At 40.2% G+C, this 14,752-nt stretch overlaps 1 protein-coding gene across 1 annotated transcript in view; it reads left to right on the top strand.

Annotated features, from left to right (window-relative positions):
• Nucleotides 1-14,752, top strand: part of flvcr2a (FLVCR choline and putative heme transporter 2a) — a 46,059-nt gene that overhangs the window by 25,694 nt on the left and 5,613 nt on the right. Inside the window, exons 6-9 of the mRNA XM_079633083.1 lie at nt 4,162-4,272; nt 5,984-6,089; nt 10,794-10,905; nt 13,290-13,354. Of these exons, the coding sequence (XP_079489209.1) occupies nt 4,162-4,272; nt 5,984-6,089; nt 10,794-10,905; nt 13,290-13,354 (394 nt within the window). The remainder of the gene's footprint in view (nt 1-4,161; nt 4,273-5,983; nt 6,090-10,793; nt 10,906-13,289; nt 13,355-14,752) is intronic.

Here is a 14,752-nt window from a genome sequence, read left to right as displayed (position 1 = left end):
GTTTCTCCTAATCACATCATGAGTGAGAGGATTTACCAGGACAGATCAGCGGTTACAGGGTTTATTACTCATACTGACCTTGATTCAAAAATGTGCTAGTGGGTTTATAACTCTCCCTGGTCTTTACATTGGGTGACTCTACAATTAAAACATTGCCATCAATCCTAAATATGCGCTTACAGCCTTGCAGGGTACATAGTTATTAATTGTTAACACATTTTCAACCTCGTCACAGTAAGCTTGGACTTAATTTACTTGTAATTTGAGTAGATAAGAATGAACTCTGGTTGTGTCTGTGTGCCTTGTGTGTAAATCACACACTGTATTTTAAATTATTTTATTTTTTTATAATGTTTATTGCCTGCCACTACATTCAAAATGTTGGTAAAAGTGTTTTGATGTCATAAGATAGTATTGTGCAAAGAATGGCACGAATATGTCTTTATTAATCAATAATATGCCCTTATAATCATAACTTGCGTGAATAATGAAAGTAGTTGCTGTTTTACAGCCACTAATGTTCATTTCAGCCTGAAACTGCAATACATTTTATGTACTAAAGGGTATGTTTTTGAAGTTTTGCAAGACATGGTTTTCCAGTTTTGCAAAATAGAAAAAGTAATGAAAATTTCATTACACATATTTCTGTGGATTTTTGATTAATAGCTTTATGTAAAGTCTACTCAAGTCAGCATTATTAAATGCATGGATGTCTGGTTTCATAGCCAAGGCTTAAGCCTAATCCTAGACTAAAATGCATGTTTGAGCTTTTTTAACTGAAAGCATATCTTCAAATATGCCATTGTTTGTCTCAAGATGCACACCAGTAATGTTTTTAAGTGACATTTATAAAAGCTATTGAATGTCCTAGGCCTAGTCCTGGCTTAGTCCAAGTCTGAGAAACCTTAATGAATGCCAACATTAAACTGTAAATCCCAACATGTTCAGTCTAGAGCAAACAATTAGATAATAATGGCACAATGTTCCTCAAAACTCACATGTGGCCCTTACAATGTTTAAAGTTAACTGGTTACACGTTCATTCCACATTATAAAACAGGCCAGTGTTTGAGTCAATCATTGTGTGAACTATGTTTTCCCCAATTGTCCTTTAAACATAAAGAACTGCAAAATACATTGGCACTTGGGAGGAGAATGTACCTTGAAATTAAAAAAAGCCCAAGACTACTAATCACCCTCACTGTGACACGAACAAAACACAACTAACTAAACGACATTAACAAGATTAAATACAGCTAAAACCTCTATTCATTCTAAATGACAGCTATTTACACACACCCATGCATATTTAATTTATTCAAGAGCAATTTATTCAAACATTTCCCCCAGCCAAAATGCTCATAGAAGATTTATGAAGTTATTGTTTGTTCTCTCACAACTCAACAGTGCAGTACACCAGTCAGCGCACTATAGAAGTGCAGGATTCCTCTTGTTGACTGCCAAATTGGATCAAAGAAAGACAAGAATATATTTTGTTTTTAACTGCTAATTTTGAGAACATGCATCAAAACCCATGTAAATAATAAGAGTTTTAAACCGTCAGATTATACAACACTAAAATGTTCAGAGAACAATTAAGGTAATCATTTCAGGTTAGCACTGTTTACAGTGAGTATTGATAAGCGTCTGTGATCTGCATCTGTTTTCAGAGTTGCATCCAACTCTTGATATTATTAGTTGGTGTTTGTTATAAAACAGGATGTTACTCTTATATTTGCCTGTGAATGCATTCTTTCTGTGTCCATTATTCTTCACTATAGTTATCTCTCTTATCTCTTGCGAAGCGCTGGTTTGAAAACTGCCCATTCAATGAGCACACATCACCCTGGCACTTGTAATCGGCTCCGAGTCGTCTGCTTGAGTCAGAGTCGCCCCCGGCAGATCCCAACAGCAGCGGTGAAGCGGGCTGTTTTCTCACGCGTGGTTGTACAAAACTGCGCTACTTCATAATACATTGTTTATTCAGAGGGCGCTAAAGCTATAAAAGACTTACTTGCATGCATGCATGCAGGAATCTTGTTTTTCTATTGAGGCAGGTTATGATTATGAAATGCATGTTTTTTTCTAGAAATATGTGTGTGGATTTGTGCTGGTCTTTACAAAACATGTCCCATAACTTAACTTTGCAACAAGCGTGTCAAACTCAGTTCATGGAGAGCCACAGTCCTGCAGAGTTTAGTTTCAACCCTTCTCCAACACACACACCTCAAATAAGCCTGAAGGACTTGATTAGTTGGATCAGGTGCGTTTAAAGCAGAGCTATGCAGTTTCGGGAATTTCTTCGTTGTATTCTCGCGTTTTGCTCGTAGGTTTCTCTATAGAGCGCACCCTACAGCTTCAGAATAGATATTTGACAACACTGTCGAAAAACTCGTTGGCGACTCTCAGATACCAGAGGCTAGTAGATCAATGACATCACAGCAGACGGGACAATCTTTACAACGTCTTCTTCATTCGGGTTCGAACAGCGTGAGGGAGTAGCCTGGGTTTCCCCATACTGCCTTTGCGCAGCGCGATTTTATTCACGCTGAAAGGCAGTCTGGATACCATGGACCAGATTTTCGCCTCATCTAGGGAACCAATCACAGAACGGGGAGGGAGCAGCAAGACGATGACGACATCTATGCGACACAACTAAGCAGTTTGTTTATATCCATATATACCTTCGACCCTCATGTTTATCTTGCACAAACGGCAATAGTCGCTGAACGTCATTGTTTACACAAAAATATCTTACCCATCGTCTTCTTCCTTGTCTAATTTCTGTCGCTCTACATACGTCATCTGGTATAATGGAAACGATTGGCTATGAGCGTACAGGCGCATTTGATAGACATTCTTAGCACCCAATAAACGGCGCCGGGCATTCGTAAACCACGCCTCAAATACGAGAAAATGCACATGTGGTTCCCAGACCCAAGTCTCAACGAGAATTGGGTCTGGCGTTAGCCAGGCTAGTGAGGGAGCGCAATTATGACAGAATTTTAGCTGATTTTTTTTTGCCGTAAAGCAAATTGCTACATCGCGAGACCTGACATATCACGCGATTCAAAGTTGCAAGGGTGTTTTTTCCGCTCACAGGCGATAGGGGGGTGCGAAACGACCACCATTCAACCCGAAAAAAAGTTATATAACCATTCCAATGACTCCGAAGCTGTTCAGTTAAGGTAAAAAACCCCTGCATAGTTCACCTTTAATTAGGGTTGAAGCTAAACCCTGCAGAGCTGTGGCCTTCCAGGAACTAAGGGGCCGTTTACACGACACAATTTTCAACTAAAAATGTTACATTTTGAATGCGTTTTGGCCGTTCATTTACACAACAATGGTGTTTTGGGAGCCTGAAAACGCAAACTTTGGAAAACGGGTTTCAAACTGCAAGTTTATGAAAACGGTTTCCATGTAAACACCAAAATGTGAATCTGTGAAGACGATGATGTCATTCACATGCGTATTACGTGTTTCGGTCTATAGTGTTTCATCGCCATCTACTGGCCTGGCAGCAGAATACAAAGTTTTTAGTCGCTTTCGCGGGCCCGTGTGAATGGGGGACCGTTTTGACAAAGGTGTCGTCTGTACGCGGAAAACTCAAAGGAAAAACTTCTTAGTTTTAAGCATATCGTTGTCGTGTAAAACGCACCTCAAGTTTGACACCCCTGCTTTACAATAAGGTCCGATTTGTTGACATTAGTTCCCTATCTTTCAGTCACTCGCTGTTGTGTCGATGTAGTGACACCCAAAAAGGAGCCCCAAAAACCTTCAAAAACTTGACTTACTGTAGATATTGCCCATTTCTTCATTTATGCTTAGGTGTGCATATATTTTCTGTCACAACCATGATATTTCAACTCAAGAAATTGTTTTTTTCTTCTCCTTTTTTTCCTAATGTATGTCAAATCTATCCCTAGATTAAAGATCAAACCATCCCAATGAACATGTGATGTAAATGACTTTATCACTATTGGAGTTCAACATTTTGTAGGACTATTTATACTAACATGTAGTATATGATGCTTTTCCCACAGGGTTATTGTGATACTGGAACAGCCGCTGTATAAAGCTGGATGTGTGTGTAGCTGAAACGTTTGTCCTCACAGAAATGACTGGAATAGCCATCTTGTTATCTTCCTCTTTGTCTTGCCAGGCAGACGACTCTCTCAGTTTATCTGCTGTCGTTTGTGGGGATGGTGATCTACGCCTTCACCCTGAACTTGGGTCATCTGTGGGTCGTGTTCCTCACATCAGGAGTTCTGGGGTAAGAGCTGCAACATGCATTAAAATATGTTAGGACAATTAAGTCGGCATGAAACAAAAGTCTTTTCTTCCCTATTGTGATGAATATCCGCGCGAAACGCTTCTGAAACGAGAACAAATGTGGGCGGGGCTTGATTGTGTCTGTGTTGATTGGATGGTTGTGGTTTGCTATTGGATCTCATGTGAGTGACAGGTTATAGCCCCACCCTCTTCATCAGAGAAGAGAAGATGACGCAAAAGTCATTATTTGGATTCAAGATTATGAGACATGACTTTAAAACAACAACGATGCATGAATAAATCATAATAAATTCTGCAATATTCCATAAAACATAAGAATTGTCAGTTTTGATTTCATAGTGATTTAAAGCATACAGTAATGTGTAACTTTCACCTTAAAATAATGTGTTACCAAAAATGTACATTCTGGAGGGGAGAGAGAGCTTGCTTCTGTTTAGAGAAAAGTTAAACTTTTGCCAGCTTTGTCACTGAATACGATCACGTCACATTTCTTCCCCTCTGACCAGAGAGCACATGTGCCAAACACACTGAGGAATTTCACAACAAATGTCCATTTCACACTTTTGAACCTATTAAGATAGTGTATCATGTTTGAAACACAGAGGCCTTTAATGATCAACAAGATCTGATAAACCTGTCGCACTCGATCTCCTCAGCTCTTCTGTCTCTCTCTGTGTGTGTGTGTGTGTGTGTGTGTGTAGCACTCGATCTCCTCAGCTCTTCTGTCTCTGACTGAGAGTTTACACTCTTTATCCAGTAAAAGTCTTTTAGTGTAACTGTACAAGCGTCCTCCTCCAGCTCGAGCTTCACGAGTCTTTCTGTGTCAAATCTGCTCTGATTTATCAAGGAAACGCAACAATAACTTTGATATTGTTAGTAATATTTCAGCTGGACTGAAGCAGATTATCATACATCATTTATTATCATAATCATGCGTATCAAATATGATCATCAGGCTTCTGAGGAAGGTTTATTTGTTCATCTCTCAATCATCATTGTATTGCATTATATGATTTAAAACTAGAGATTTGATCATAAAACTAAGCATTTAAATATCATCTTACTAAGGTCAGGGTTCTGTTATGTTTTATCAAGTTATGTTTTTTTAAGTCAAATTTATTACATCCTGTTTCAACCAAACCGAGACAGAGATATTATTTGCAGATGTAGAGTGACAAATTATATTTACATGCATTTTATGTAAGTATCTGCTATACTGTTATAAAGATTTCATTGATTTACATTATGTTATCAAAATTTCATCTTACTTTTTTATATAAATAAAAGCATAAATGCCTGCTGGATCAAATATGATACTCAACAAAAAGAGCACAGACTGATCATGCGAACCATCCATTTCTACACATACTGACCATGAAGTAACATTTAATCTGGATCCACATCTAAATACAGATGTTTTTTTTTTTTAATAATTATATGTGCTGATGGCTGACTGATAAATATCTAATATTTCCAGTCATGCTGCATACAGTGATGGTGATTTTAAAAAGCAAAATAAATCAATATTGATGTACATTAAATAATAAATAATCGTTTTACTTTGTATTAATGTTTTTTTTTCTTTGTAAAATGAAATATTTTTGATTAATATTAAATCAAAATTCAAGTTTTAAACCAAATTGACACACGTTTGTTTGGACCGCTGTGCTTCTTGTGTGGTGTGAGCGCAGGTTCTTCATGACGGGTTATCTGCCGCTGGGCTTCGAGTTTGCAGTGGAGCTCACGTACCCGGAGTCAGAGGGAACGTCATCAGGACTGCTCAACTGCTCAGCGCAGGTCATGCATATATCTCTGATCCCAGACCTGTGGAGCGTCTGCTTTGTTACGAAACAGGGACTTAAAGGATTAGCTCATTTCAGAATGAAAATTTCCTGATAATTTACTCTCCCCCACGTCATCCAAGATGTTCATGTCTTTCTTTCTTCAGTGGAAAAGAAATGCAGGTTTGTGAGGAACACACTCCAGGATGTTCTCCATATAGTGACTTCAATGGTCCAGCGGGTCGAAGGTCCAGATGTGAGTTTCAGCTTCAAAGTCTCGACACGATCCAGCCGAGGAATAAGAGTCTCATCTAGACAAACCATCCACCATTTTAATAAAGAAATAAACATTTATATATTTTATAACCACTAATGCTCATCTTGCACTAGCTGACCCTTACCAGAGAAACAGCCCAAAAGCATGATGTTTCCACCTGTGTGCTTGACTGTAGGGATGGTGTTCTTGGGGTCATAGTCAGCATTTCTCTCCCTCAAAACACGGCGAGTTGAGTTGATGTCAAAGAGCTTGATTTTGGTTCATCTGACCACAGCACTTTCTCCCAAGCCTTTTCTGAATCATTAGATGTTCATTGGCAAACTTCAGACGGGCCTGTAAATGGGACCTTGCGGTTGCTGCAGAATGTCAATACATTGCGGCGTAGTGTGTTGCCAATTGTTTGCTTGGTGAGTGTGGGAGACGGAGACGGTGGTGTCAGTGCCGGACACGTCGGTGTCCATGCCGTGCCGGAGACTTCTGTGTCCGTGCCGGAGACGGTGGTTTCCGACGGTGGGGGTTTCCCCGGAGAGGTTGGTGTCCGTGCCGGAGAGGGCGGTGTCCGTGCCGGAGAGGTTGGTGTCCGTGCCGGAGAGGTTGGTGTCCATGCCGGAGAGGGTGATGTCCGTGCCGGAGAGGTTGGTGTCCGTGCTGGAAAGGGTGGTGTCCGTGCCGGAGAGGGTGGTGTCTGTGCGGAGAGGGTGGTGTCCGTGCCAGAGAGGTTGGTGTCCGTGCTGGAGAGGGTGGTGTCTGTGCGGAGAGGGTGGTGTCCGTGCCGGAGAGGGTGGTGTCCGTGCCGGAGAGGTTGGTGTCCGTGCCGGAGAGGTTGGTGTCCGTGCCGGAGAGGTTGGTGTCCGTGCCGGGGAGGGTGGTGTCCGTGCCGGAGAGGGCGGTGTCCGTGCCGGAGAGGTTGGTGTCCGTGCCGGAGAGGTTGGTGTCCGTGCCGGGGAGGGTGGTGTCCGTGCCGGGGAGGGCGGTGTCCGTGCCGGAGACGTCGGTGTCCGTGCCGGAGTGGGTGGTGTCCGTGCCGGAGAGGGTGGTGTCCGTGCCGGAGGTGCCGGAGACGTCGGTGTCCGTGCCGGAGACGTCGGTGTCCGTGCCGGAGACGTCGGTGTCCGTGCCGGAGACGTCGGTGTCCGTGCCGGAGACGTCGGTGTCCGTGCCGGAGTGGGTGGTGTCAGTGCTGGACACGTCAGTGTCTGTGCCGTGTCGGAGACGTCGGTGTCCGTGCCGGAGATGGTGGTGTCCGTTGCCAGGTGTCCGTGCCGGAGACGTCGGTCCGTGCTGTGTAATATATATTTTTAAATAGAATTTTTAACCCAACGTTTGGGTTTGTCCATATTTGAAACAACCCAGTATTTTTTAGAGTGTATAGGAGAGAATATATTTCTTTACAACATGTCACTCGGTTGATGGCACTCGTTGATTAACCCCTTCCATTCTCATAACTGGGGTCTTCCAAACACAAGTAACCCCCCACCTCCCACATTTTTTCCAAACAGACTTCTCTGTTTCTTATTCAAAAGACTTCATGCTCTGTAAGGACTCCGAAAAATCAAGGTTACTTTCAGATAACAGGGTACACACAATCTCCTTTGTTTGCATGCCAGCAGCTTTTGTACAGTATCTGCGTCTGCCCTGGCATTTCCTACAAAAATTGAATATTTTTTGTTACTATGTGCTGTGCATTTACAGATAGAAATGTGATCAGGCAACAAAATAGCATCCATCAAATTTGATACTACCTCACCATCTGACTTGTTTCCACATCGCCCCAAATTCATGACCCCAAACGAATTACGATAATCTGTGTAAATCTTCACACATTTTCCTGCCATTCATTTACAGGCTTCAGTTAAAGCCACAACTCAACCATACTTTTTATGGTAGGTTTATTTTAACGGAGAGGGACAGAATATCAACCAAAAAATCCAGAAAAAACACATTATATAAAGGTTATAAATTGATTTGCATTTCAGTGAGTGAAATAAGTATTTGATCCCCAAACAAAACATGCCTAAGTTCTTGTGGAGCAACCTTTGTTGGCAAGCACAGAGGTAAGACGTTTCTTGTAGTTGGTTGAATCATTAGATGTTCATTGGCAAACTTCAGATGGGCTTGTAAATGGGACCTTTCGGTTGCTGCAGAATTTCAATACATTGCGGCGTAGTGTGTTGCCAATTGTTTACTTGGTGAGTGTGGTCCCAACTGCCTTGAGATCATTAACAAGCTCCTCCCGTGTAGTTCTGGGCTGATCCCTCACCTTTCTCATGATCATCCTTACCCCATGAGGCCAGATCTTGCATGGAGCTACAGACCGAGGGCGATTGATGTTTCATTTTGTATTTCTTCCATTTCCGAATAATCACACCAACAAGTCTTCTTCTCTTCAAGCTTCTTGCTGATGATCTTGCAGCCCATTCCAGCCTTGTGCAGGTCTACAGTCTTGTCCCTGATGTCCTTTGACAGCTCTTTGGTCTTGCCCATGGTCGTGGAGAGGTTGGAATGAAAGATACAGATTCTGTGGACAGGTGTCTTCTATACACACAACGACCTGACATTAGGAGTACTTTCTTAAAGTGACAGGACTAATCTGTGTTCCACATGGTGGGCACATAACCAATCTGTGGGAGGCAGAATTGTTGCTGGTTGGTTGGGGATAAAATACTTATTTCACTCGATCAAGTGCTAATCAATTTACAACCTTTATATAATGTGTTTTTCTGGATTTTTTGGTTGGTATTCTGTCTCTATCCATTAAAATAAACCTACCATAAAAATTATAGACCCTTAATTTTTGGGCGAACTTACAAAAATCTCCTGCTGATTTTGTAAGTTCGCCCAAAAATGAAGGGTCTATAATTTTTATGGTAGGTTTATTAATTCAATAATCAAATAATTATTTCCCCCACTGTAAGAGACATTCAGTCACACTCTGCAGACACTCTGTGTGACTGTACGACTGCTGGCCTTTTCTTGCAAGAAAATAAACCACATCAAAGACAATTCACCTTTGGCTAAGCCCCGCCCCCCTTAGTCAACTTCATCTGGGCTCTGGTTTGGTATCAACATGGCTTATGCTGTGACGGCTCTTCCTGATGAAACTTTATCAAACTTTTATAAAGCAGCAAATAAAGTGTCCGATAGAAGTAGGCAAAAGTGTCTGCAGTGTGCGTTCGAAGGTTATATTCAAGACATACCGGAGAAACGCAACAACAACAAGCATCCAAATAGAGGCAAAAGCATAACGGTCACAGTCAAAACATGAACCACCGCATATCCTAATGGAGACGAAGGCTGGAACTCACAATATCAAGAGCAACACTGTTCATGCAAAGCTGGGTAGGTCTCTGTTCACTTCTATAATCGTTATTACAAAGCAAACGGACTACGCGAGTATAAAGTTGTATTTATTAGCAGCGTGTGCTAGCGTATCAACAATTAGGGTAGAGAACCGAAATCATAACCTAAAACTGTCTAACTAGTATAACTCACAGTAAGGTTAAAAGCAAAGTTTATCTTAGAGCTCAAAAGTGTGTTGTTGATCTTGAGGGGTTTCGCTGACTGAGGACGTCCACACAGTTTAATCCAAAGACGACACTTGTCAGTGTTTAACTTCGGTTTTGGGAAGGGAAAAAACGGACACCCCCCTCCAACCTCTCTGGGAAACGCGTATCTGTGTTACAAATGCCCCAGGCACAACGCTTAACCATATTTCTGATAAAACTACGACGGTAATAGCCTGCCGAGACCAAAAATATGAGACGCCCGTGTTAAAGTCAATGGAGCGCCGTGAAAAAGTGTCGGACCGCTGTGGGAGCTCGTTCTTTCTGCGCTGTGATTGGTCAATCTACATTCTAGGGTGTGGCTTAGCCAAAGGCGAATTGGAAATGCTTGTCTCTTATTCCGTAATATAATTTTATTTGCCACCACACAAGCATTTATGGTTAAAAAGTGAAAGAATATTTTTTTTTGACTATCGTTTGCTAGATAAGACTTATTCCTCGGCTGGGATCGGGTCGAGACTTTGAAGCTGCATTGAAACTCTGATTTAGACCTTCAACCCGTTGGACCATTGAAGTCACTATTTGGAGAAAAATTCCTCAAAAAACTTAATTTCTTTTCGACTGAAGAAAGAAAGAAAGAAAGAAAGAAAGAAAGAAAGAAAGAAAGAAAGAAAGAAAGAAAGAAAGAAAGAAAGAAAGAAAGAAAGAAAGAAAGACATGAAGATCTTGGACGATGTGGGGGTGAGTATATTATCAGGACATTTTCATTCTGAAGTGAACTAATCCTTTAAATTATTACAATGTTGCATTTTCTTCATGGTTCAGTTTGCTTTCACAAGGTAACATTTCCAAAATGTGTTTATGCAAGTCACATCTACATCCATGACGGCTCCCAGCACACATGATGCACACATGCTCACGATCTTCCTGATGTGTGCAGATGTTTGGAATCGCATTCACCATCATTCAAGGCAAAATCCTGGATCACTTCAGCACACTGGCCGGCAACATCTTCCTCTGTGTGTTCCTCTTCATCGGCTCCATCATGACAGGTAGAAGCTCGTCACATGACACTCGACATGTGACCACTAACAGCTGCACTCGTCTTCTGCACATGTGCTGTTTTATCACAGGATGACTTCAGCTTGTTGTGTCACACTTAAACAAGCAGGGTATCGTTGTTTTATACATGCTGAGAAAAACTAAACGACCGTGCCATTTATTTAAACTGCATTCTGTATACTGGAAATCGTGGTTTCTGGTTTAAATTTTTTTTAATGCAAAGTGTAATTTTTCAGTGCAGTTTCATGACATTCTTTGAGTGCTTCTCAATTGATTTTGCTTAGTTAGTTGTACTTTATTGTCCAGCCTTGGCTGAAAATTGATCTTTGGCCTAGCTATACACATGACAAAACAACATCCACATCAACACACTCAAATAAATACTTAATACATTCATATAATGATGATGTGTGTGAGGTTAAAAGTCTTTCTTTTATCCCAGTATAATATGTCAACTACTGTATAAGTAAGATCGATTTCCCTGAAAATGTTTAAGGGATACTCCACTTTTTTTGGAAATAGGCTCATTTTACAACTCCCCCAGAGTTAAACAGTTGAGTTTTACCGTTTTCTAATCCATTCAGCCAAACTCTGGTTCTGACGGTAGCACTTTTAGCATAGCTTAGCATAGATCATTGAATCTGAGGAGTCCAGTAGCATTTCTTTCAAAATGACCAACGAGTTTCAATATTTTTCCTATTTAAAACTTGACTCTTCTGTAGTTAAACCGTCTACTAAGATCGACGGAAAATGAAAAGTTGCGATTTTCCAAGCCTATATGGCTAGAACTACTCTCATTCCGGCGTAAGAATCAAGGAACTGTGCGGCCGTACCATGGGTGCAGCGGCGTAATGATATGACGAAGCACTTGCCGTCAACAAACCAACGTGACAACCTGCTTGCACAGGGAGCGTGCCTTGTAGCATGGAGACATTTGTGAGAGACGATTTAGATGACATTTACTTTACAACGCACATAACCATGGCTAATCGCACAGGAAACCTAATTTGCCGCCTAAAAACTACACAAACTTAGTCCCGGTCATGTTGGAAGTTACCGAGCTGGGGACTATTTTCAGGTGCTTCGTCATATCATTACGCCGGCTGCCCATGGTACGGCCGCACAGTTCCTTGATTCTTACGCCGCAATGAGAGTAGGTCCTAGCCATATAGGCTTGGAAAATCGCAACTTTTCATTTTCCGTCGATCTTAGTACACGGTTTAACTACAGAAGAGTCAAGTTTTAAATAGGAAAAATATTGAAACTCGTTGGTCATTTTGAAAGAAATGCTACGGGACTCATCAGAATCAATGATCTATGCTAAGCTATGCTAAAAGTGGTACCGTCAGACCCGGATTTCGGCTGAATGGATTCGAAAACGGTAAAACTCAACTGTTTAACTCTGGGGGAGTTGTAAAATGAGCCTATTTCCAAAAAAAGTGGAGTATCCCTTTAAACATTGTGACTGGACCAGCCCGAGAACATCAGAAGTTGAGTTGAGGCGTGGAAAATTGCAATTACAGTAATTGACAGGAGTTTGATTGGACACACAACCATTGACATCAACAACAAAAGATATGGGCAGTTTTTTATTTTCTTCTAACTATGCGTGATTACATGGTTAGTCATTTATTTTTGTTATTTACATTGATCTGTTTTATGTTGAAAACTACTTCTTTGAAGTGTCTTAGAGTAGCATGAACTGTAGTACATGAATATAGTTATTATTCAGCACCATGTTACATATTAAAGCACCAGACCTGGCATCATATTACCATGATATTGCTATGGTCATTTTGTAAGTGTAATAAAATCCCCTTGTGGTGAAAATCTAGTTTTTAATGTTGTTTATGTGTCTATGTGGTGTTTTTAATCTGCTTTAAGACAAAGCATGTGTAAGTTCATAAGTCGACAGCATTGCTGAGTATTTTCTGCTTAAAACTGCAGTGAACCAAAGACAGTCTCAAAAACACGGTTTGAAATCGCTGGTGTTTCTGACGTCACACACTACCTTGTAACCAATCAGATCAACGTGTGATCGTCAACCAGTGGATCTCTGAGTGAGTGGAGGTGGGGCTCATTTGCATATTCATAGAACTGCGCATACTAAATGAGGCAAGGGTGTCGAGTTACATTCAAGATATTTTAAGATATTTTTTTGACAAACATTTAAATGTGTAATTTTGGTGATGAAAGAGTTTTAAGGGATACAATTGTTGACTACAGGGGGACTTTATATACAGCCTGGGTTGGTATTAATATGATATTCCTGTAGCTCAGACACTAGCAACACCAAGGTCAAGGGTTTGAATCCCAGGGAATGCATGAAATGATCAAGTGTATGCAAACTAAACTTTGTTTTCTCGCCTCACAGCGTTTATAAAATCTGACCTGCGGCGACAGAAGGCCAACCAAAAGTCTCAGACAAACCTGAACGCTGTAAGTATGTTATAACTGGACTTTAGCAGAAGAAATGCAGAATTTAAACTTTAATTTAACACCAAAAAAACTGTGAAAGCTGATCTGCCTGAAGAAGCCCTTATGATCAGATTCCTCTCATGATCTGATGCTCTGTGTGAACAAGAAAAGGTGCCGCTCATCCAAGAGGTTATGTCAAGGATTGAGGGTATAAAACATAATATGGGTTTTAATGGCATTTTATGTTGACTTTAAGCTCAAAGAATATAAATTCGAACAGATTGTCCTGTACCAAACCAGGAATGCTGTCATGCTGTTAGCACATTATGATTGATAGGGTGTCTTTAATACGCTTAAAATGCCATACAACACGCGGAGAACTCATGTAGAGGCATATTATCTTCCTAGAACAACACACTTAAACCAAAAATAATTAAAACTCTTCATGCGGTTAAATGAACTCTGAAGGCTGTTGTGGTCAGTAGAGCCACTGATACTGATAATACAATTATTAGTGCTGGGCAACGATTAATCGCATCCAAAATAAAAGTTTTTACATGATATAAGTATATATTTAATATAAATATGTGTACTGTGCAATTATTTTGTGTGTGTGTATACATATACATGCATCATGTATATATTTAAGAAAAATGTGTTATTTACATACAATATGTGGTAACACTTTATTTTACAGTGTCCTTGTTACATGTTGCCATAGTAATAACAGTAAATTATGCATAATTACATGCAACTAACCCTCAACCAAATCCTAACCAAACCCTAACCCTATAGTAAGTACATGTAGTTGCTTAATATTACTGAGTACTTAAATATATTATTACACTGTAACAATTACACCTTAAAATAAAGTGTAACCCAATATTTATATTTATTTATAATAGAAATTATGTATAAATATATATAGTATATACATGCAAATATTTCTTAAATAAATACATGCATATGTGTGCATTTATATATATATATACACACATACAAAATATACACAGTACACACACATATTTTATGTAAACACAAACTTTTATTTTGGATGCGATTAATTGTTGCACAGCACTAAATAATATTAAACCTTTTTTATTTATCTTTGAAATGGACTTCTGGGTGTTTTTACCAACGTTCCTCAAGATCTTGAATACAGACACGACTGAGCACATCATACACACGTCAACTTAAGACTGACAAAACCTAGTGAGCTGCCTATGGAGGGCGTCAAACACAGGCGTCTACCGTCTGTTGCAGAGAGCATTCAGAATAATGAATAATGAGTTGATCTTGGTGAGCAGCTGTCTATAAAGGTTACACTGTACAAAAATATTGTTGGTTTAACTTAGAAAAGTAAGTTACCTGGTTGCCTTAAAAAATTGAGTTCATTGAAATTAAACAATTGAGTTAATG

Source organism: Phoxinus phoxinus (assembly GCF_949152265.1).
Source record: "Phoxinus phoxinus genome assembly, chromosome: 13".
NCBI lineage: Eukaryota > Metazoa > Chordata > Actinopteri > Cypriniformes > Leuciscidae > Phoxinus > Phoxinus phoxinus.
Note: the sequence above shows the minus strand (reverse complement) of the source record. Positions and strands in the feature narration are given on the sequence as shown.